Below are 24,897 nucleotides of genomic sequence, written 5' to 3'. Positions count from 1 at the left end.
CACCGAGTCTATTGCTGCGCTGCAAGCGCTGAATTAAAGTAACAGTGCATTGTTTTCAGTAAATATGAACATGGATTGACACGAAAATGTAGTAATTACACCATAAATGCATATTATTAAAGTCTACTGTGTTTCACAGTCAACACATATATGGCTTTTTGGCTAGGTTTAAAGGGAAAAAGAGCACTTTTAGATAAACAAGGCAATAATAGATGGCACTCGTGGAGGTAGAAAAACAAGGTTCTTCATGAACCGCAGGATTGCTTGTAATAAAGATTTAAATGCAAAAGAAAAGGCAGTAGAGCTGACTATTTCTGTCAATGGTAAGTTTATGATAACGTAAGAAAAGTAGTTTAAATGTTTTGCCACTTGCTTGAGCAACTTGATCTATAAATCTAGAAGTAAGTGCAAAAGTAAAGCATTGAATAATGTGTTGCTTATATTTATTGTGTTTAAACATGTCTGTGAAAGATTGTATTACTGTACTGTGTAAAAAAAAGAATTGCAATGCTGAAAAAGCATTTTCAGTGACAATGTTTGGATTTGAAATCAAACTAATGGATAAATGTTGTGTTTGTAGTAAACCGCAACGGATCAGTAGCAGACTCCTGTGTGAAAGCACAGTCCGTGCTGCTTCCCCTCTCACAAGAGTCACCTAAGAGGGGAATTCCCCCCATTTTCAAAAATGAAATTCAGGCCCTGAATAAATGTCTAAAAATCCTGATTGGAGTATCAATATAAATAGTTATAAATGATAAAAAGAAGGCTTTAAAAGATCTGTATCGGTGATCTGTATTGGCAGATACTGCTTTCTGTGATTGGTGATCGGCCTCAAAAATCCTGATCGGAGCACCCCTAGTAAAAAATCTAGATTCTTAAAGGGTTAGTTCACCCAAAAATGATGTCATTAATTACTCACCCTCATGTTGTTCCAAACCCGTGCGACCTCCGTTTTTCTTCGGAACACAAATTAAGATATTTTTGATGAAAACGGAGCTTTCTGACCCTGCAGAGAGAGGCCCAGAAAGGTGACTTCAGTGGTTCAACCGTAATTTTATGAAGCTACGAGAATACGGTTTCTTCTCTTCCGTGTCAGTCTTCGGGTTTGGAACGACATGAGGGTGAGAAATTATTGACAATTTAAATTTTGGGGTAAACTTATCCCTTTAAGTGAAAAATGTATGTCTTTCAGAGTAAGAGCGAGCTTCTGCCCACAGTCCAGACCTTGGAGAGTTTGGGTTATAACCTGTATGCCAGTCTAGGCACTGCTGACTTCTACACTGAACATGGAGTCAAGGTACAGTGAATAACAAAACATATTGTAACTTATTAAAAAATAACATCTGCTAATGAACGTGTTTTTCTTGTACAGCTAATTTAACAGGTTAAGTTTGCTGTTTTATGAATTCTGTTTGTTTATCTGTCTCCTATCAGGTGATGGCAGTGGACTGGCCTTTTGAAGAGGAGAGTGACTGCCCTAGTAAGGACAAACAAAGGAACATCATGGACTATCTGGAGGAGAACCATTTTGACTTGGTCGTCAATTTGTCCATGAGGAACTCTGGTGGAAGACGCTTGTCCTCCTTTGTGACCAAAGGTTACCGCACTCGTCGAATGGCCATTGACTACTCCGTACCACTCATCACTGACATCAAGTGCACCAAGTTGTTTGTTCAGGTGAGCTGTGACAAACTCACATTAACAACCCAACAAATTTAAAAGTTTATACTACAGATGTGGCCATTACAAATGCATTAGAAAGAGACATTTTTTTTTTTTTTGCCCCGTCTGTTGCCGTGGTTATCACTGTCAGTCACTGGTATTTCGAGAGGTAATCCAGCATAAATATGCGGATGTCATTCCCGAAACTTTGCAGCATGTATGTAATAAGTTTCATACAAATTCTGAATGGATTATAGCCTAGAAAGTGCACAAAGCACACTCCTCTTATTGTCATTAAAAAGCGTCACTCATCTAAGTTAATCGCGATCTCACAAAGTTCACAATATATAATCCATAAAGCTCTCTAAACTGCACAATGAATCTCTTATTTACATTGTGTCTGCACTTTAATTATGAGGTGATTCAAAAGTGTGCAAAACTGCACTTAATGAAAACTTTGGCACTTTCAGTGGTGAGGGAATAAACTAAAACCTTTCTGATTGATCATTTCGTTCAAGAAATCAACAGATATGTCGGTGATTGGCTATATTTCTCAACGCTGCAAAAACATGTTGTAAATAGTGCAAATATGCACTGGATAGTTTGTCAGATCTTCAGTTGCTTTTGCTTTCGTTTGAGGGTATTTAACACCTTCTATTATCCCTTTAGAACCGGTCCTGGGCCTAGCTAACAATTGCAGCAAGGCTGACATCGGGGTTTCCATGACTAACGATATGGGGGCTAGGGCTGCACGATTAATCGAATGCGATTGTCATACGCATTTTGATAGTAATGCCGGTTCTGTAATCCGCAGGACAATCGCGATCTCGATTCCATTTCGATTTATCGTGCAGCCCTAATGGGGGCAACTGCACACACCCCCAAACCCCCCCAATGTCACCCATGTCAGTGCTATATGATTGCCGATACACACCTGCATCCACTTGATGTGCACAAAATTACCATAGACATCAATATATGCAGGCACAGATACTAGAACCCAAGGCAGTATCACAGGCTACAAAACAAATCACGGTTTCATGTTTGTCATAATTAATTATCCATGTCAATAACCCAAATACATCTTTAGAACAAACACACACACGCATATATAAGCACTCTATAGGCTTATAGATATTTTTTGTGTATTGTCTAAAATTCTACTAGAGCTCTTAAGGTGGTTCTAGAGCTTCTTCTAGAGCAGGGCTGGGCAACTTCAGTCCTGGAGTGCCAAGATTGTTGTTAGTTGGGTTTTATTAATTATTATTTATTTAATTTATGTATTTATTATTTATAATTACATATACAGTACTGTTATTTTTACATCATACAATAAGAGCTCTTAAACTGAGCACACATTTTCTGTTCTAAACATTTAAACCTATTGTCCAACACACCAAAACTAGGTTATGATCAATAGTAATGCATTTTACATTTACATTTAGTCATTTAGCAGACGCTTTTATGCAAAGCGACTTACAAATGAGGGCAATAAAAGCAGTCAAAACTAACAAAAGAGCAAAAATGTATGTGCAAATCACAAGTCTCGGTTAGCCTTAATGCCTTGAATTTTATGCGAGCAGCTAGCTACTGGTAGCCAGTGCAAATTGATGAACAGAGGTGTGACATGCATTCTTTTCGGCTCATTAAAGATTAATCTTGCAGCGGCATTTTAACAGTATTTTATTAAAAATAAAAAGTATTTAAAAACGTGTTATGGATGTTTACAGTTACAGGTTATTTTTACATTTATTTTTAGATTTTTTTTCCCTGTGTTTTAAAAATACAGGTAAAATATTTATTATTAATATAAAATATTTATTTTTTATTTATTTATTTATTATCTGTCTATCTAGCTAGCTAACTAGCTAGATTTAGACATCATGCCCCTGCTGTTCTGGACGGAAAAAATGTGTTTCCTGTATGAAATATTTAAAATGACAGATTGGAGATGCTTGTGCGGTACTACATGTTTTTGGCAAGAAATTTTTTTTTCAGTGGCTTTCAAAAAATAGTGAGGGCAGAATCGAATCGGAATTAAGAGAGGAAGCACTCCTAAAGCTAGTTTCAGTTTGTCAATAAGGTATAAAACCAGTCCATGCGCCATCTGGTGGATATTCTGGGAAGTGTAGGTTTATTTTATTTTTTGTTGTTGTTTTTTTTTCTCCTCTCGCTCTCCTCTAAGAAACTGGTCTGACTAGTCTTGCGGCATTTTGTGATCCTACTTGGAAAAACTCAGTTTTGGGCCACATCTGTTTATGCTGTTGTACTTCTAAACTTTTGAAGATTGTAATGTATGTGGGCTTGGCAGGCACTGGGGCAAATTGGTCAGGCTCCTCATGTAAAGACTCATATAGACAGCATGACCTCGCAGAAACTCATCCGTTTACCTGGTGAGTATGGCCACATCCTTTCATATGTAATTGAGTTGTCAGAACAAATATATTACATTGAGATTGATTCCATTTATTCTTGTATGTCTAAAGGTTTGATTGATGTCCATGTGCATCTGCGGGAGCCTGGTGCCACCCATAAAGAGGACTTCTCCTCGGGCACAGCTGCTGCCCTGGCTGGAGGAATCACTATGGTGTGCGCCATGCCCAATACCAACCCTGCCATCATTGACCCCAGCTCCTTTGCTATGGCACAGAAGGTAACATCAACTAATTAAATATTGGCTTGGTTATTTACATGAAACCAAATAGGGAAGTTGCAGTGGTGTAGTGCAAATTCGCGGGGCCCCCCGAGGGGTGTTATGTCGCAATATTGGAAATTTCTGTTTTAAACCATGAAGGCAAAGTAATGGATATCACACAAGCATCGTGCAAACTTTGTGCAAGAGTTATGCCGGTGAACGTCTTAACTTCGGTGAATTCATTATACAGAAAGTGAAAGTAAAAACTGACAGCGCTTTCGGCATGTGACGCTGCATTAACTACGTCAACATATGCTGATTACTGTATATATTTCTCTTGTGGCCTGTACATAGTGGGGAAAAAAGAGAAGAAACTGGTTTATAAACGGGTTGTTTTTGAAAGTGGTTACTTGAAATAAAGCTGCTCTTGATTTTTCACTAATGACTGCAGTATTCATTTCTTAATTTAATTATTAAATATATTAATTTAATTATAGGATGAAATTCATTGTAGAGTAGACCTGCTTTAAAAGAATTCTTTAAAAACATTTTCAATGAGTTGTAAGCTAATAGCCTAATCTTTTATTATCCTCCTGATGCGCTATGAAATGCCCATCTGCTATGCCACTGGGAAGTTGTTTATGGACTTTTTTTTTTCTGTCATGAATATGTGTAGCTTGCCAAGGCTGGGTGCCGCTGTGATTATGCTCTTTTTGTGGGGGCATCATCAGACAACGCTACAGTTCTTCCGTCCATTGCAAGCACTACAGCTGGCCTGAAGATGTACTTGAATGACACATACTCCACTTTGAAAATGGACAATGTTTCTCTGTGGATGGAGGTAAGGAAACAACAAGGTATACAACAAATACAACAGTATTTTATTTTAATTTATTTTTTATTTTAAATAAAGTTTTATATTTATTTAAAATCTACTTAAAATAAAAACCCTTTATTTAAAATAAAAATCCATTTATTTGTATTCTATGTAAAATGCGCACGCCGCTTTAACAAGCTATTTAAAAGCGAAGGAAAGCGAGGAAAAGAGGGAACGCCCCGCCCCCGCGGTGATACCGGTATTACCGGTGTTGTCACACGTCGATTAACCGGTGGGAAAATTTCCTCACCGACACAACCCTAGTATATATTTAAGAAAAATTTTATGTTTATATATTAAATAGATTTATGTATAATATAATATAAATGTATATACATGTAAATATTTTCAAAATGTGTGTATTTATATATACATTGTATTTATATATACATAATATATGTATGTGTACTGTGTTTATTTATTATGTAAACAAACTTTTATTTTGGATGTGATTTTAATCGTGATTAATCGTTTGACAGCACTAATAAAATTAAACTTTTTTTTTTTTTTTTTTTATAAAATGCATTTAAAATAAAAAAATCTATAAAATGTAAAATATTTATTTTAAGTACATTCATTTTTATTTTGAATATTTTTACATTTATTTTTAATGATGCAATTTGTCATGTTTTACTGTCATGATAGAATTTGATTACGATCTTCTTTGCATGCAGCACTTTGAAAAGTGGCCAAAGCACTTGCCCATTGTAGCACATGCAGAAAAACAGACGGTGGCTGCAATCTTGATGGTGGCGCAGCTGTATCAGCGACCCGTTCATATCTGCCATGTTGCCAAGAAAGAAGAGGTAAGAATCCTTGTTCTATGTCGTGGTCTAATAACTGCATTTTATTTCATCTTCATTGTAAATCCTTCATCCAGTTTCTTTACATATTCCTGTGATTTGTGACTAACTAAAATCATGCTTGGTTTCTCAGATTCTGATCATTCGAGCTGCTAAACAAAAGGGCATCCAGGTGACGTGTGAAGTGGCACCTCACCATCTCTTCCTGTGTGAAGATAATGTGCCTGCCATTGGAAACGGCAGGGCACAAGTGCGGCCCATGCTTGGTACGCGTGAGGACATGGAGGCATTGTGGGAAAATCTAGACATCATTGACTGTTTCGCAACAGACCACGGTAATAATGGGATTAAATATCTCTGCTGAGCCTCACATAATTTTGTTTGCCTGACAAACAAGTACACAAACCTGTTTTAAAATCCCTAATTTAAGACCAAAATTGTTAACTTAAGTTTCTGCTTGAGTTCCAAGCTACATCCAAACTTTGTACAGAACTTCAGCCTATTCTTTCCTGTTGTGCTATATATTTTCTAATTGATTGGTTAGACATGCTTGCTGTGCCTGATCAAAAAAATACTTTCAAGCAGTCCTGCAAGATGATCGGATATAATAAAAGTATATAAAATTAATTTCTTAAAAAAAAACAAAAAAAAAAACTGACCCCCAAACCTAAATGGCCACATCTGAGCAGTTCTTGGAAGCTTTTATTTATTTGGTTATTTTTAACTTCCAGCCCCTCATTCAGTAGAGGAGAAAAACTCTGAGAAACCACCTCCAGGTTACCCGGGTCTGGAGACTATGCTGCCTCTGCTGCTCACGGCCGTCAGCGAGGGTCGCCTTACCATTGATGACATCATCAAGAGGCTCTATGAAAACCCCAGTAAAATATTCTCTCTTCCTGCTCAAGAAGACACTTATGTAGAGGTATTTAAGTTTGACGAAGTTCAGATGATGAATGGCTGCCTAAAAATTAAAAATGTTTTCAGATTTCAAAGTGATACTTGAATTTTGCTAGGTGGACTTGGAGCAAGAGTGGACTATTCCGAAGCACATGCAATTCACTAAGTCAAAGTGGACGCCGTTTGAGGGCATGAAAGTGAAAGGAAAAGTCATGAGGGTGGTACTCAGAGGAGAGGTGGCCTATATTGATGGACAGGTAAAGATCTGATCTGGAAACCATGTTATGTTGTGTTTTTTCAGGGTTCTTTGAATAGTTAAAACATTTATTTGAAATATAATTTTTTTTGGCTCAATGTAAAAGTCTTTACTGTAATTTTTGATCACTTTAATGCATCCTCGCTGACAAAAAATACCTTTGAACAGTAGTGTATGTGATTTGGTACCTTTTCTCTGACATCTAATGAATAGCTGCCCAGCAAATTTTGTCTGGAGCACATGTTTGTCATTAATTTCAATGTTCAATCATTCCTCTTTCTCTTAAGGTATTGGTACCTCCAGGTTATGGTCAGGATGTGAAGTCATGGTCAACAACCCCAGCAGGAACAACTGAGGTTATAAAGGATGCTCCTAAGGTAATGCACTAACTGATCCTTAGTTATAATCAAAAACCTGAACATGCATTGCACATTAGAAAGCAAAAGCTGAACCATAAACACTGGCTAACAAATAACCATCCATCCATCCATTCTTCAAACCGCTGATCCTTTTTAGTGTCATTGGAAGCAAATAACCATGCTTGTCAATTACAGCGTGTGAGTGAGGCATTGACTCCTGAGCGCCCCCGTCAGGCAGCACCTGTTGATGTGGTCCGTAGCCGTGCCCCGAGTCCACGCCGTTCAACTGGGGACGGACGCTTCATTCTCCCGCCTCGTATCCACTGCACATCCGATCCTGGTCTGCCTCCAGGTACATACAGAGTATTCCACAGAGCTTGTGCATGAGTTTGTGTGCCAAATGAACGACTATACTGGAAATAATTGGTTTGTTACATTTTAATTCAGACAGTGGTTCGGTTGGATGTCAGCTTTTGTTTTGCTAGCATCAGTTGTTTGAGCTTGTATGTCCCTTGAGCTTGCAAATGGTTCAGCTGAGCCATTTGCTGGTCCAATATGATCATATCTCAAGTAAGGCATGTTTTTATATGCAGGTTTCAAAAGATCTACCATACAACCCCAAAAGGCATTGGGTAAAGTCCATGTGATGTGTATAGTTTTATCAAATCCTTATCCAAGTCTCATGATTCTGCAACGGTGTCTGTGAATTGAAAATTAATATCCATATTTTCCATCTTCCTTATTTTCATTCGATCAAGGTCAACAATCAATCTTTTTCGAGCATGTTTCGTAATTGAAAAAACTTAAAACCTCTAGAACTAAATATATCAAACCTTAAAATCAGCTAGGAAATATAAAAAGAATAGTACAAAAGTGGATGCATGCAAAATACTGCTAAAACCTGATTTAAATAAAATTACTAAATTTGTGATTTTTTATATGTTGCATATTGGGATAAGACAAATAGTTAAATGTCTGTGTATATACACTTTGTTGCTTTTATAATATTAATAAATTACATGGAATACAGTTTTACTCCAAAAAAATTTTTCAAACCCTTTTTGGAAAACTAAATGTTTACAAATACTGCATTGGCAATTGTTAAAATTCTAACTGTACAGTTACTAATGCATTGTTTTCAAACTTTGTGCCTCAATGTTTGAGCAGCTGAAGAGGAGGTGTCATTAAAAGCACCGTATGATGCAGGTTTGACGTTTGTAGTGATGTTTACCAGAGCTTTGCCACCCTTAGCTTCTGTTCTTTCTGCCAATCTGTGTTTGTTCCTGGATTCATTTCATGGGCATATTTTAGTCTTAAGCATAATCAAAACAAGACATGATGGTCTCTTACCCTGCGCTGCCCATGCTTTGCATGCATGCTGTTACTTGTGATTCAGGTTGATCCCAATGAGCTCTTATGCTGTGTTCAGTTTATTGGCGTAAAGTGAGATTTACTGACACATGGCAGTGATGTATTGGTTGCTGATTGTGACGCTGTTTTGCTTCCATTATCAGAATTGGCTCCCCCAATGGATGCATATGCACACCCTCCTCCCCTGGCCAGGATCCTGTCACCTCAAGCTGGGCAGCAGCAGATCCTGCCCCACCCCCAGACCTCCCCACTGCTGCACCCACTGGTGGGCCAGCACATCCTGTCCGTGCGCCAGTTCAGCAAGGAACAGGTGACACCATGTTATCTATCCTGTTGTCGAGTCCAGGAATATTGTATTTGTGTATTTTACAGTGGCTCATCAATCTTTCTTGTCTGTCTTGGGCTTTTAGATGTCACACTTGTTCAATGTGGCACATACTCTTCGTCTGATGGTGCAGAAAGAAAGACCCTTGGATATTTTGAAGGTATACTGACTATTAGTAAATTCTTGTTTGTTTCTTTTTACACAAATATCACTTGATATTTAAAAATAAAAATGTCTAATTGGTGAATTAATCTTTTGTTTCTGAATCATGAGCTGGTTCTTCTCAAAGAATGTGTCAAAAAGGTTCAGATCAATTTCTTATGAGTTATTAGTTTGAATCAGTCTAATGACTCTCGCTGACTGAATCATTCAGAGTGGTTCTTGTCTTATTGAATCACAAGTCAATACTTTCTGGAATTGAAAACTCTTACTGTGAGAACAAGTGGTGCTGTCATAAGATACTTTCAAATGTTATCAAAAGGTAGTATTGTTTTTAAATGAACTACTGTTCAAAAGTTTGGGGTTAGTGAGATATTACGATGGATGGATGCAGGGACGTGCGCAGACATTTTGAGGGGCAGGGGCTCAAGTGGGGAAAAAAGGGCACTTTTTTTATTTACATTTTTTTTCTATACAAAACGTTAAATATAGCCTATTAGGGGTGTGCGATATTGACAAAATATATCTCAATATTTTCTGGGATATCTTTTCAGTCAAATTCTTAAATTGAACCAGTCAATTAGAATAAGTCATTTGGGCTGTTACCAAGCAAATGAAATCAGTATTGACAAATTTAATCTGCAATGCAGAGAAAACAAAAGCTGCATTAGAAAGGGGCATTTAGATGCATTTACACTCTGTTTAATGCAGGACATGAACGTTTAACCTGCAGTTACAAATGCATTAATACTGTTTTGATATTTTAAACATATAAAACGTTGAATAATGATATTTGTAATCACTTTAAAAAAAAAAAAGAAAAGATATTTTAAATGTGAAATTAAAACCGCCAGTAGGTGGCAGCAAGTCACTGTTAATAAGTGTGTTGTTGCGATTGAACCGAATCATTTAAACGGTTGATTCATTCAGGAACAAAACAGCATCATGTTGCTCAGAGACTCAAATTGGAATTATATTTATTGGCGAAATAGAGCAAAAACAGTCAATATTGTGTCTAAAATGTTCTAAATTCATTTTAATCAACTGAATCATGCAGGGAAAGAACGCGCACTGGTCTAACCCACATGGTAGCTCTCTCATGAGTCATGGATGTTAGTAAGACAAATTAACTATAATTGCCTTTTGTTTTTTGGATAATTAGCTGTAAATTCGAGGCACCGATAGCTTACTCTGTTGTTCATCACCACTCACCTCCACAACTGGAAAGGGAGAGAGGGCTTCACTTCTGTGGCTCTCTGCCTGTCAGTGATGTGCAGCTGATCAATGTGTGCAACACTGCTGTGCTGCAGAGACGCGAGTCTTAACATTTCCTGACCTGACCTGATATTTGGATTTTTTTATTTGTTTGACAGGGAAAGCTGTGCGCAAACAGAAACACACACGTGCACATATATATATATATATATATACATACATTCATTTATTTAAAAAAAAAAAAAAACCCCACAGAAAAAAGGGCATTTTATCTCAAGGAAGAAAAAGGGCAGGTACTCAAGCCCCCTTTGTCTGTGTGCACGTGCCTGGATGGATGGAGAGATGGATGGATGGATGGATTCTATAGATAAATAGATGTATAGATAGATATCAAATAAAGTTAAATAAAAACAAATATTTGAGCTTTGTAGTCATCAGTGATTCCTAAAAGTATAACACTTTCCACAAAAATATTTCAACAAAACAGCATTGAAGAATATTGACTGCTTTTGAACAGCAAATCATGGCTGACATGTTATAGCTTTGCGTCACAGGAAAAAGTTAGATTGTAAAATATTACATTTATTTGAAATTCTAATATTTCATAATATTAGTTTTTACTGTATTTCGATATAATATATGCAGCCTTAGTGAGCATTAATAAGTAAGATCTTACAAAAACTTACAGACCCCAAACGTTTGAACAGTAGTGTGTATATGTGTATATATAATATACGAAAGAGAGAGAAAGCGAGGACAAGTTGTCTAAAGGTAGATGGTGAGTCTCCTACTAATGGAATGGACTTTGCAATGGAATTAAGGATCCAGAATTCTTATTTGAAAGTGTGGAATGAGCAAATTGGACCTTGATTCAACCTGTAGACCACAATACCTTTTGATTACTCAGTCATTCTGTCCAATAGTAGAGTAGATGTCACTGGATGATTTATAGTTTATTACAGCCCATCTTGAGCATTCATTGCATAAACCTCCTCAGCAGGAGTATTTAAATGCTCAAGTCAGCAGCAGTCTGGAAGACAGGGTGTTGTTCAATCTGGCAGTGACGTGTCAGTTTGAAGTAGATATCTGCCTCAATGGGCATCTGTGGCCTTTGGAAACAACCTCTTGCTGAAGGAGATGTCTTAAACAGATGAAATAAGTTGTTTTAAACTCTTGATTTAATTCCATTCTGCTCATCTTCTCCCAGGGTAAAGTCATGGCCTCCATGTTCTACGAGGTGAGCACTCGCACCTGCAGTTCGTTCGCAGCAGCCATGCACCGTCTGGGAGGGTCAGTGGTGCATTTCAATGAGTCCACCTCCTCCACGCAGAAGGGCGAGTCTCTGGCTGATTCTGTTCACACCATGAGCTGCTACACTGATGTCATTGTTCTGCGCCACCCCATACCTGGAGCTGTAGAAGTGAGTCAAATGTTAATGCATTAATAGCAGAATTTTCAGCAGGCATTACTCCAGTATTCAGTGTCATAAATGCGGTTTATTTGTAATGGAAATCTTTTGTAGTAGAAAACAGACATATTTGTCACTTTTGATCAATTTAATGCATCTATGATGAAAAAAAGTATAAATTTTTCCCAAAAAAACCCTTTTGAAGAGTAGACAACATGACATCAAAATTGACCCCTTTATAAATATTCCATGCCTTTCTGTGTGAGATTCATCAGTGTATGTTATGCATGTTATGTTTTTTTTTTTCCATCAATAAAATGCATTTATATATGTTAGCGTTTGCTAAAACAAATTGATCTGTGCGTCAGTCTAAACAAGAAAATGCTTCTGGTTTGTAGAGTGCAGCAAGGCATTGTCGGCGGCCAGTGATCAACGCTGGTGATGGGGTTGGAGAACATCCAACTCAGGCCCTTCTGGATATCTTTACAATCCGAGAGGAGCTGGGAACAGTCAATGGCATGACTGTGAGTACACGGGGGAAAAATATTGCATTCTTAAACTACTAGCTTGTTGAGATTTCCACTTGGAGCTGAAGTGTGTAATTTCTGTGCCACTAGCATCTCCAAACAGAATGTTGCAGTGTTGCTCCGGTTGTGATGCTCAGTTGATGATTACTGTCTTGTGTCATTTTTGGATCTTTTTTTCTTAAATCTCAGATTACCATGGTAGGCGACCTGAAACATGGCCGCACCGTGCATTCTCTGGCTAGACTTCTCACTCAGTACAGGATCACCTTGCGTTACGTGGCCCCCAAGGACCTCAGCATGCCTGCCGAAATCATCGATTTTGTGGCCTCCAAAGGCATTAAACAGGTGTGTTTATATAGACCATACTTGGGTGCTTCTCGTTTATTTGCATTGCTTTTCTTTTCTCTTAAATGTCTAAACTTCTCTAACTATATCCACAGGAGGAGTTTAACAGCATTGAAGAGGCCCTTCCAGAGACTGACGTCCTGTACATGACCAGAATACAGAAGGAGCGATTCGCCTCTGAAGAAGAGTACAAAGCGGTGGGAAATTTTGCCGAGAAGATCATTGCATCTGCTTTTATGTCTTAAATATCAGCATATTATTAATGATTTGCTCCTCCTGACAGTGTTTTGGCCAGTTCATCCTCACCCCACACATCATGACTGGAGCCAAAAGGAAGATGGTTGTTATGCATCCGCTTCCCAGAGTCAATGAGATCAGGTTTGCTATTCTTAATTCAATGCATCAGGATGAAATCAAATTTTAAGCAGGCAAAGTAGGAAGTTACATGAACTGGAGTGTTAAATACAGAGTTTTGCTTGCAGTCTTTCCTAATCGTATTTTGTTTTTAGTGTGGAAGTGGACACGGATCCTCGGGCTGCTTACTTCCGGCAGGCTGAGAATGGGATGTATATTCGGATGGCACTGCTGGCTACCGTGCTGGGTCGGTGAAGGGACCATCATAGTCTATTCTTGGACATTTGGCAGTAAAGGGAAATATTTTGTTAGCAACATACTGATTCCGTGACTGGTGTTCATTCTGTGTACTCTCCATATAGTTCCAGTAGGTGAGATTTTGTGAGATAAAGTACCCAGATTTATTGTTCCTTTCAGTACTGACTGCAATAAAATTCCATACGTTGAGTATTTGATTTAAAACACGCACATTAAAGCAAACACAGTGCAGTGTGGTTAAACTAGTTTCATCCTAAATATCTGAGATAGTTACATTAATGTAGCACTTGAAAGTAGCGGGTTGCTCAGTTTCTTCATTTCACTTAAAAATCAGCAAAATTTAGCAAACAATTATACAATAAACAATTGTACTACTACATCACTAACTGGTATAGTATTAATGTAAATGCTGTATGTTTTTTGTTGTTGTGCGTTTACAACAATATATAGACATCTTTACATGTGATCATGTTCATTTGGACATTCCAGTAGGGGACCAGACTTTTGTAACTCAATCTACTTTGTGCAAATACTAGTGCAGATACAGTATGGTAGGAAGATTGTTCATTACGGAGTAAAACTTTTGTAATTGTATTTTTAGACAATAAAATGCAACCTCAGATCTTTCTCTGCTTTTCCATATCTCTGTCATTCTGTGTACTGGTACAAATGAAGGGAGAGAATATCAGTAAATCACCTGATCTGTTGGTAGGCGGTAAAATGGAATAAATGAACTCTTTTACTCAATGTATTCTACATTATACATTTTTTTTGGTGACATTGTCCTATACTAAATTAATTGCATAAGAAAAATAAGTGCAAGTACACAAATTACGTCTGTCAAATTGGGAAGAAATGGGTATGTGTTGCTTTAGGAACTGGCAGGATATTGTATGCTTGCAGCTAACAACTTGCCTAAAAGTAAAATCGAAACTGTTTGCATTATTATCCCCAAAATCAAAAGAAATAGCTCATGAGCATAAATTAGAGTACAATAATTATTTGTATCATTTTATTTTATTATTATTATTATTATTGCTACTATTTTTGAGTTGTGAAAATAAACCGAAACCCCCTGCTCAATAACGCAATTACTAAACTCAGTGCTTTAGACTTTTATTTTGAAAAACAAACTACATAAAGCCCGTTTTTTTTTAACATGATTTTACGTAGTATAATTGTAAATCATAAATTCAACTCTTGCTGTTTATGTGCGGTGCGTTTAATGTGTATTCTTGCCTTGATTGATGTCAAACAGTATGGAAGTTCTTTGCTAACGTTAACCATTCACGATAGAATTGGTCCGGAGTCATTTGCGTAGATCAAAGTCAAAGCATCGATTACGCCCAATGGCATTCTACGGTCATAATCCATTAAACGAGAGTCGACTCCGCTAAAGATTTGATTCGAATGAATCAATCGTGCCCCTACGCACCCTCTTTCAAGGGAGTCGAACATGTTGGCGATTCAGTTCAAAGAGTCGACTCAAATAATCAAGCGCGTCCTCGGAGCGCTCTACGCTTTCAAGGGAGGACATGCGGCGATAGCAATGAGGAGCTGTACATCGGATATCTAAAGAACCATTCGGCTGAGTCCTCTATGATTCAGCCACAATTGATTATATCATATTACCACCCAGTTCAAGGTGAGTTTAAATCGACTGTGTTTAAATTTGCTGCTCAAATTAAACAGAAATCTGTTATCGTGGCTAGTTAGGCGTGCTAATGCTAACTGCCTAGTCAGCCGTTTGTTTTATCGATATAAGTAATTGCAAATTCATAACGAACTCATAAACCAGTTAACATCATGTGTGGATTTCATAATATGTGTTTAATGAATGTAAATCCGTTGAAGGTTATATATTCCGTGTTTTTGTTGTCACTACGTTAACGTTAGATGTGAATTGGCCAGTCGAGTCTCGTGCTTTCCTCTCAGATCTGTCCAGATTTACCAATAATAAAGATGAATAAACTCCATGTTTACCTGTGTTAACTGAGCTTTAGAGATTATTTGTAGTTGTTCTTGTCCAGGTCAAACCAAACAGGTCATGGTTAAACTGTGAGATTGAAGGAAAATACAAGGTCTGAATGGGATAGTAATCTGTACTGGGTTAAGACTGGATTATAGTTTTGCAAGGACACACGCCTGTTACAACAGCCAACAAGTAGTGTAAATATGATGACTATGATAATACCTCAGATGCATATCCACGACAGGATAAAAATAAACATTATCAATGGACACATGACGTCACAAGACGCAACCCAGATGTGTTTGGATGCAACGAGTAGGAGTTAACGCATTTTTCTTTAACTGTATGTATTTGTTGACAAGTGCATAGAAACTATTGACGTAGAACTGTTGTGAAAGCCAATGAAGTTGAGCAAAGGATGTGACTATTTCTAATAACTACTGTTTTCTACGTCTTTTTGAAAAGCTGTTTTGAGCAGTATTATAGTTTTTGATACATGTCATTATTAATAACCTGTTTGTCAATCAAGATTGGACAAGACACATGCTTACCTGGTCTTGGAATTGGAATGAAATTGAAATCAGTATTTATTATGTTTTGATTAAATCACGCACTGGTCCTTTTAAAGATTATTTAACCCACAATGGTGCTAAAGTAATGTTAAAATGAAAACATTTAAGGCTAAGATGCATCGGGGGTGAGTGAAACGCAGCCTAATTTTCATTTTTGGCTGAACTAACCCCTTAAATACTTTAATTCCAAGGCATTTGACAATTTATGTTCAGTAAAAAAGCTGAGGAAAAGCTGAATTTTCATCAGACATTAATTCAGTCTTCAATGTCACATGATCCTTCAGGAATCATTTTAATATGCTGATTTGGTGTTATGTTAAACATATTTTTGTGGAAACCATAATACATTTTTTTGTAACATTATAAATATTTTACTGCCGAATGAAAGTATTCGGCTTTTTCTTAGGACCTCAAAGCCATCTTCAAACATCTGGTAGAATTATGAAAATCATGTTATTATATTAGCTACCTTGGCTTGTAAAGAGCTTGTTGTTCATTTTCTAACAATTTTGTGCTTCCCAGTAAACTGAGTGTTGATGTAAGTTGCATGAGGTTTGAATTGGCATATAAAGTTGTATCAGCTTCATCATGTGACACTGCTTCATTTAGGAGCTTTGAGCCAGTTGTCATCATCTGGAAGAAAGTGACCTGTGTGATTAGTGTGCTTTCTCATTAGACATGACACAGCCGCTAGATTCATCTGAAATACATTGACTGTAGCGTTAAGCCTGGGATAAGCTTACAGCTTGATGAACAGAGGTTCATCTGAAACTCGCACAGCTGCAGTCTGATACGGGTGATTGTTTGGCTTTCTAGTGTACTGCGTTTTTTAATGAAAATGTCAATCTGTCTTATGATTGTTTTAACAGCCTGTGATACCTCTGGCAGTGTGGTCATCTGTTAACTGCCTCCAACCTTTTCTCAAATGAATGAATTGAATTATTTCAAGCTTCAAAAGTCACTTTGGCTTAGTAGTTTGTAACAGGGAAAGATAAAATAGTGCAGCTGTAGGTTTTTTTTAGTGTAAAATCCAATTATTTCCTAAATAAACATTTGTAAGACTGTCTAAAGAATGAGTTATATTTGTAATGGCAAAGCTGAAATTTCAGCAGTCTTTAGTGTCACATGATCCTTCTCAAAAACATTGTTTATTATTATCAATGTTGAAAACGGTTGTGCTGCTTAATGTCTTTGTGGAAACCGTAAAACATTTTTTTTTTTTCAGGATTCTTTGAGGAGTAGAAAGTTAAAAGAACAGCATTTATTTGAAATCTTTCCTAACATTTCAAATGTCAAAGGTTAAGGAATGTGTGCTAGTTTAAACTTGAGAATTATTAATTACACAATAGTGGTGGTGATGATGTGGTTCAACAGGTATGTCTCAAAAAGATCCACTCTTTAGTTTTTTAAATCGCTTAAAATAGGCTTTCATGATCAGGGAAGGTGTCATGTGTGTACAAGCGCCTAATAGTCTTTGTCAACATGGAGTTGTCATCTGTGAGATCAGCAAAACATAATCATCTTAAGCAAAGACATTGAGAATGGGGAAGCCAATGCTTTGCACACCATTGCATCCTGTGATTATGAGAGGAAACATCTCATCTAATAAAAGTTTTCTCCGTAGTGTTTATCATTTCCTGGTGGATAAGAATATGAAAACTATGATAATATGAAAATTTTTTTTTTTTTCCCAACATTAACACAGGATTCACCTTCGCCACACCTTGTGTTCGCACAGTGTGTTGTTAAACTAGAGCTGAGTGCTTTCTGCTTGCTTTGGCTGTCTACATTGTCTTATATGTCAATAATGTGATGCTGAGATCTTTGAAGAGCAGCTCCCATTGGACACTTTTTCGTTTAAATATGCAAATGCATAATTCTGTCTCTTTTTTCCTGTTCTCCAGCATTGAATCATGGCAGACGCCAAACCGCCCTCTGACAGGCCTCAGAGGAAGATGTCCACTACAGGGGACAGTTTATACAAGGTGCTGGGATTGGAGAAAGGGGCCACAGCAGAGGACATTAAAAGAGCTTACAGGTACACTAAATGCTGTCACGTTAACTTGCAGTTATTCAGGTTTCTTTAGAAATAGTGAATGAAAAATATTTCAAAGAAATCGCGATAGGTTTTTTTTGTCCATATCGCACAGCCCTAATTGCATGTATTCTGACAGCACTGCACAAACTCGCGGCAGATCTGTACATTCATAAATGTTAGTATTGTAATTTTATTGTTGTTCTGTAAAATTAAATAAAAAGTAAGACAATAATAATGATAATAATAATTACAACAGCTCTATTTATTATAACATTCACACACAGTGTTCATATTGGTATCTGTAATATTTTCTAATGTTTTAAAAGAAGTTTCTTCTGCTCAGCAAGGCTGCTTTCATTTAAAAAAATACATGCCTTATTCAAGAAGGGGGTCTGATGGCCAAAAAATATTATTTTACTGACTTATTAATTTTAAGTTAAATTGTGCTTTGTTGGTATAATGTCTGCTAGAATGTAAAAAAATGTTCAGTGTTAAATATTTTTAAATTATTGTTTTGTAATTTATTTTTTTCTTTGAAAAGCAAGACAAAATAGTAAAAAGCACATTTTGGCTATTTAATTTATGCAATGAGGGAAAAAATTGGCAAAATACATGGGGGGAAAAAAACTTTAAAAAAAAACGTATTCGGCTTTCGGCCCAGTGTTTCATTTTGTTCGGTTTCGGCTTCGGCCAAGAATTTTCATTTCGGTGCATCCCTAATATGTATATAATGAGATGATTATTCAAATTTTGATTTTGTATACCATAGTTTTGCAAAATACACAAATAAAAAAAATGTGTATTTCATTGTTTATTTTTTTCTTCAATTTTTTTTTATTTTGCGTAACCATGATAGTCAAAATTTGATTAATCATTTGATTCATCATTGCAACAGAGTTGTAAGATTCAGGAGTGTTTTACAGAAAACTGGCTCTGAAATACCATCCAGACAAGAATCCAGACAACCCCGAAGCAGCAGAAAAGTTCAAAGAAATCAACAATGCCAACTCAATCCTCACTGAGGAGACCAAGCGCAAGATCTACGATGAATATGGCTCCATGGGGCTCTACGTGTCCGAGCAGTTTGGAGAAGAGAGTGTCAAATACTATTTCCTCATGTCGAAGTGGTGGTTCAAGGTCATTTCCCTATAAACAACTTTATTATGCATCAGTAAATAAAAACTCTATGTTACAGATTGTCTTTACTGTAAACAAAGTGTGTTGACCTAAACTGACATTCTGAAGTGATGTTAACAACCCTCTACGGACACCTTGGCAATTGAATCGCCATTGGCTAGTATATCATGAATATTAATCAGGTTGTGTGCGTTTGCTCGAACTGATTCGCTGAAATCAAAACAGGGACGATAATAGGTGAGCACCAGCCAATGAGATTGTCGTTTGCGCATTAGTTCCGTCTACTACAGGAAAACCTGGCAGTTCTTAAAAGCTGAAGAATTCCAAAGGAACTGCAACAAAGCAACAAAGTATATCGTTTACATGTAGCGCATCAATTCTGCATGTTATGTAAGACTCTCGCTCGCTCCTTCTCTTTGCGCGTGTGAGAGAAAGCGACGGCGAGTCGTGCGCCTTCACACTAGAGCTTACGTTACGCCAAATACACAAACACAGATGCGCTGCGAATCCATTGAGATGAACTGAAAAATATCACAGATCGCTTGACGAAGAGTGAAACTCTGAAGCGCTCAGTCAGAGTGTTCGGCGAGTGAAAATATGTCTGTGCTAATCATATACTCAGCATCCAACTCACACACTGGCGAGTAAAATCTGAGAATTTATTAGCCATTGGCTAATATTAGACATCATTTAGTTGCCCAGAGTAAGATTTAGTCGCATATGCGAGTGATTTACTCGCAATGTAGAGGGTTGGTTAACTTACAGATACTGTTTTAAAGAAATAAGGAATTACATAGTTTTTCTTGGTGTGAATTTTTTTAAAATTCTGTTTATGAAGTATTATTAGAAAGATGATCAAAAATAAACGTTGTTTAGTGCTATATGTCCTTGGTGGGTTTCTGTCACTAGAAGCGATGAGTAGGCAATGGAAATTGAATTGAGAATAGAGCAGAATGATTGCAGAAAGAAATTGGTGTCACCCCAATCTGCTCCGACAATCTGAATAGAACAGACATTATTTAGCGAGCTTTGTTCTCTTTGAGATGCTACATTTTGAATTTACTTTACAAATGATAGTGGCTTTTGAGCCACATGTGATCATTTTCTCAAATAGGCTTAATGCAGAAAGCAAGACAGCTGAGCCTGATTAAAATGCATCAGCCTGTTTTGATCTACAAAGCTATAAATGAATGCTGATGTGCTTTGTTTTTGCCAATCAATTCCCTTTTGTTTCAGCTTAGATCTTTCAAAAAGCTCCTCGAACTTCCTAGCATGACAAATATTGTAACTGACTAGTAGCCAGTTGTAGCATCTTGCAAACTTCTCCTGTCGCTGTGACATTAAACATGTGCCTTTCCGAGAGTGACGTCTCTGATCTGGGGTCTGTGTCTTTACCGCAGGCTATGGTCATGTGCTGTGCCGTTTTCTCCTGTTGCTGCTGCTGTTGCTGTTGCTGTTTCTGCTGTGGAAAGTGCAAACCACCAGAGGAGGATGAGAACTACCAGTACGTGGACCCAGAAGACCTGGAGGCCCAGATCAAAGCAGAGCAGGATGGAGGAGGTGAGCCTTAAGTTGGTTAGGAAGGGGTGTGTGTTTTGTTCTGACTCTTGTAACAATCTTCTTTTAGATAGTTGACTGGAACCGTATTGCTATGGTTTGCTGATGTCACGAGTTGTTCAAAAGACTTATGAACTCAGGAATTGCCCGTTTGAATCGCTCTGATGAATGCTTCACTGAATGAACTCAATGAATGGCCATTGTATCAAATGAATTGATCTGTATCTGAATTGTAGAACTGCAAGTTATTACTTTCCGATATTTGTACTTTATGTATTACTGTTTATGTACACTACCAGTCAAAGGTTTTTTGTTTTTTTCTCTCATCCTCACCAAGGCTGCATTTATTTGATTATAAATGCAGTAAAAAACGAATATTTTGAAATATGAAAATTTAAAACAACTTTTCTCTATTTGAATATATTTTAAAATGTCATTTATTTATTTGATGGTAAAGCTGAATTTTCAGCAGCCATTACTCCAGTCTTCAGCAGTACAAGATCTTTCAGAAATCATTTTAACATGATGATTTGATGGTCAAAAACAATAAAAAATAAAAATTTTGGTAACACTTTACTTAAAGCCTTTATGTATAATGCATTATAAAGGGTTATTAAAGGGTATAATGCATTATAATTGTTCATAATGTGCGTTGTAATACATTATATCTTATTATAATAGATTTTAAAATACATAGTGTAACAATGAGTTGGTAAGTATTATAATGTATTAACTGTGGTTACAATTAATAATGAGATTGTACAATGCATTATAATGTGCATTACAAGGCATAATTAGTGCATTAAGACTACTTTTATAATGCATTATACATAAAGGCTTTAAGTAAAGTGTTACCAACATTTCTTATTTTTATTCCAGCTGGAAGTTGTGCTGCCTAATATTTTTGCATTTATTTGAAATAGAAATCTTTTGTAAAGATTATAAATGTCTTTATGGTCACTTTTGATCAGTATAATGCATCAATAAATAAAAGTATTTTATTTATCTGACCCCAAATGTTTGAATGGTGGTGGATAATTTAGGCTAACCTTTTTAAATTTTATAATGCATTATACATAAAGGCTTTAAGTAAAGTGTTACCAACATTTCTTATTTTTATTCCAGCTGGAAGTTGTGCTGCCTAATATTTTTGCATTTATTTGAAATAGAAATCTTTTGTAAAGATTATAAATGTCTTTATGGTCACTTTTGATCAGTATAATGCATCAATAAATAAAAGTATTTTATTTATCTGACCCCAAATGTTTGAATGGTAGTGGATAATTTAGGCTAACCTTTTTAAATATACAACTCTTAGGCAGACATCATTGAAAGTAATAACTTGCAGTTATATAGTTAAAATAAATACACTTGATCCATTTATTAATATCTAGCACTACTGGCCATATAACGCCTTTATTTTACAATGGAATACTAGCTCGGCTTTGGTCAAATCAATGCTAAAACCTCAGCCGCAGTTGAGAAGGTGTCTGATCTCTGCTGTCTCGGTAGAGACACGTGATGTTGCTCAGGTGGCATGAACAGCAGGAACAAATTTAACCGATCAAGCAAAAACACTAAACATGCAGCTATTTATAACTCTGATTCTGTATATATAGATGTCAGTGCTTTAGTTGGGTCGCCCTCTGAGGTTGTTTATTATATTTGCTCATACTTGAGGTTAGGGATTTCAACATCATAAATTGAAGGAAAAAAAAGAACAAGTGTGATCAGTTCTGATGGTAAAAATTTGCTTTTTTCATACTCTCAAGTCCTTTAAATAAGAGATAAATATCACTGAGGACATGTTTTGTAGTCTAAAAAGAAGATGGATTGCCTCAGATTCATATCAAATTGAATAGTCAGAATCACCTATCATCTTCAAATGTTGCTGCACAGCATTTTATATTAATAGCCCATGTCTGTATTCTGGTCTAATCTAGTGTTTGAAATGACTTGAAGGTGTATGCAGTTTATCTTCATGTTTAACACTGAAATGAATGAAGTGTCAAATAAGACAGGACTCATCTCACTTGTCTGTCCTTGGCCATTTCCATGATAGACATTTTGAGCATTCAAGTGATGTATGTATCAGTCATCTAGGACATTGGGTATTGAGCACCTCTTGTCTTCCTGATGTAATATAGCTTTTATATTATTTATAGAGTGCAAGCACAAGGTGTTTGGTCAATTTTTTGTTGTGTCTAAATTTAGCACTGGCAAATGTACGACAGTCAAGTTGAGTAGACAAGAAATACAGGCATGTTACAGGTTTCACGAAACCTTACGAATGTTTTTGTTTAGGTTTTTTTTTTTCACATATCCTGTTATTCTTAAAGATGCCAACTTATTTACTTGAAAGTGTCGTCTTTTATATTTATGAATATTATTACAAATTAAAGCCTTTGTACAAATGTTTATTTATAAAGTAAATCATACGGATATTGACCTTAATGTGTAGTAAGTGCAAACTAAGTGGATGTAAATTATGTTTACATGGTTGAAGCTCAATTTTAAAGGTATAAACTAGGGATGTTCATTTCGGTTATTTTTCCTAACCGGCGCTTGTTAACCGATTATTAACCGTTAACCGACAAGATTGGTTCATTTTTGTGCTGCGCGAAAGGAAACCAGACGGCAGAAAGCCGGATCCTATTTTTCGTTAGGCTTATTTTACAAAAGCACAAAGATTTGTTTTTATTGTGAATGTACACAAATAAAAGCAAACCTTTTACAATTCCGATTATCTTTATGACTAAAAAAAAGTAGTTGCTTCCACTGTTAGAAGGAAAAAATTGAAGTGATTGCGCCGGCGCCGCAAGCACACACACAGTTACGTTTTGCTACCTTGACAATGCAGCCTGTTCATTATCATAATAAAATACAGTCAGTCAAACATTTAAAAATACTAACATTTGTTTCCCGGGGATTAATTCTACATGCGCAAAAGCAGCAAACAACAGAACATGAGGATTTACATGGTCATCATATTACATCACAAATTAGAATTGAATTAAATTAGAAAGGATAAGTGTCTGTGACCCGTTAAAAATGCTAACATTTGTTTTGCGGGGATTAATTTTACACATGCAAGAAGTAGCAGACAACAGTATGAGGATTCATATGGTCATATCATTTCACATGCACCTGCAGCGCTTCTGCGAGCGGAGAAAAACATTATATATATATATATACAGTATATTAAACGAATGAACAGGCCTATACGAGAAACTGTGCAACAAGTAGCCTAGTATGCAGAGTTTCGGTTCATTTTTGTGCTGCGCGAAAGGAAACCAGACGGCAGAAAGCCGGATCCTATTTTTCGTTAGGCTTATTTTACAAAAGCACAAAGATTTGTTTTTATTGTGAATGTACACAAATAAAGGCAAACCTTTTACAATTCCGATTATCTTTATGACTAAAAAAAAGTAGTTGCTTCCACTGTTAGAAGGAAAAAATTGAAGTGATTGCGCCGGCGCCGCAAGCACACACACAGTTACGTTTTGCTACCTTGACAATGCAGCCTGTTCATTATCATAATAAAATACAGTCAGTCAAACATATGGAAAAAAAAATGTAGGTAGTAAAATCTGTGCCGTTAAGCGTTATCACCGTATTGCCGTGATGTTATGCAAAACATTTTGTTTTACGTGGATATTGTAACGCGTGAAGTAGGCTACATAATAAATAATATTTTGGCATTCAAATACAGAACGCGGACGAAAACATTTGATTTTGTGTGGAATGAGACCCAACGTTGGTTTCAGTTTCGTTTTAGCCATGAATTAGTTTTGGCTTGTCGTTTATATTGCTATAGCTTCTTATATTTTTAATTCTTGTTCTTTTCTAAATACTGTTAATTGAAAGGATTTGTTGTGGAGTGAGGGGAACTAAAATAGCCTAGCTATGTTTACAGCGTTTATTACAATGTTTGTAAACATTTTGCGTTGGCATTAGGCCTATTTCTGAATGAAATAATAAAATGCGACTTATACGCGACTTATGTTTTTTCCCCCTAAAAAAACAATTTTTTTTAATATGTGTAGCGTATTTTTAACCATGCAGCAAACCTTTTTAAATATTTTGATAAATTACTAAAAAAATTTATAATTAAATTACTTTTTAAACCGTTTAACTGATTGTATTAATCGGTCAAAATTCTTACGGTCG

General features: G+C 36.4%; 2 protein-coding genes across 9 annotated transcripts in view; both read left to right on the top strand.

Annotated features, from left to right (window-relative positions):
- The window catches only part of cad (carbamoyl-phosphate synthetase 2, aspartate transcarbamylase, and dihydroorotase), a 44,133-nt gene extending 29,971 nt beyond the window's left edge, over positions 1-14,162 (top strand). The window contains exons 25-45 of one of the 4 annotated variants that reach the window (XM_016537516.1): positions 1,193-1,297; positions 1,435-1,677; positions 3,974-4,055; positions 4,149-4,315; positions 4,974-5,138; positions 5,849-5,980; positions 6,111-6,312; positions 6,709-6,899; positions 6,991-7,131; positions 7,418-7,507; positions 7,685-7,841; positions 8,083-8,121; positions 8,657-8,695; positions 9,004-9,170; positions 9,271-9,345; positions 11,767-11,979; positions 12,366-12,491; positions 12,684-12,839; positions 12,935-13,036; positions 13,123-13,217; positions 13,349-14,162. In XM_016537516.1, coding sequence (XP_016393002.1) covers positions 1,193-1,297; positions 1,435-1,677; positions 3,974-4,055; positions 4,149-4,315; positions 4,974-5,138; positions 5,849-5,980; positions 6,111-6,312; positions 6,709-6,899; positions 6,991-7,131; positions 7,418-7,507; positions 7,685-7,841; positions 8,083-8,121; positions 8,657-8,695; positions 9,004-9,170; positions 9,271-9,345; positions 11,767-11,979; positions 12,366-12,491; positions 12,684-12,839; positions 12,935-13,036; positions 13,123-13,217; positions 13,349-13,448 — 2,787 coding nt within the window. In that variant the 3' untranslated portion in view covers positions 13,449-14,162. The remainder of the gene's footprint in view (positions 1-1,192; positions 1,298-1,434; positions 1,678-3,973; positions 4,056-4,148; positions 4,316-4,973; positions 5,139-5,848; positions 5,981-6,110; positions 6,313-6,708; positions 6,900-6,990; positions 7,132-7,417; positions 7,508-7,684; positions 7,842-8,082; positions 8,122-8,656; positions 8,696-9,003; positions 9,171-9,270; positions 9,346-11,766; positions 11,980-12,365; positions 12,492-12,683; positions 12,840-12,934; positions 13,037-13,122; positions 13,218-13,348) is intronic. The other 3 variants (XM_016537519.1, XM_016537518.1, XM_016537520.1) reach the window with 3 other exon arrangements.
- Positions 14,163-14,938: 776 nt separating this feature from the next.
- LOC107727634 (dnaJ homolog subfamily C member 5-like) overlaps positions 14,939-24,897 on the top strand; it is a 16,645-nt gene continuing 6,686 nt past the window's right edge. For 4 of the 5 annotated variants that reach the window (XM_016537568.1, XM_016537572.1, XM_016537570.1 and 1 more), the window contains exons 1-4: positions 14,939-15,096; positions 17,900-18,033; positions 18,957-19,170; positions 20,571-20,730. In XM_016537568.1, the coding sequence (XP_016393054.1) occupies positions 17,909-18,033; positions 18,957-19,170; positions 20,571-20,730 (499 nt within the window). In that variant the 5' untranslated portion in view covers positions 14,939-15,096; positions 17,900-17,908. Of the gene's footprint in view, positions 15,097-15,688; positions 15,767-17,899; positions 18,034-18,956; positions 19,171-20,570; positions 20,731-24,897 lie in introns of those variants that run through there. The other variant, XM_016537569.1, reaches the window with a different exon arrangement.

Source organism: Sinocyclocheilus rhinocerous, unplaced genomic scaffold (genome assembly GCF_001515625.1).
Source record: "Sinocyclocheilus rhinocerous isolate Xijiao unplaced genomic scaffold, SAMN03320098_v1.1 scaffold185, whole genome shotgun sequence".
Lineage (NCBI taxonomy): Eukaryota > Metazoa > Chordata > Actinopteri > Cypriniformes > Cyprinidae > Sinocyclocheilus > Sinocyclocheilus rhinocerous.
The sequence above is the reverse complement of the archived record's forward strand: the minus strand, read 5'-3'. Positions and strand labels throughout refer to the sequence as shown.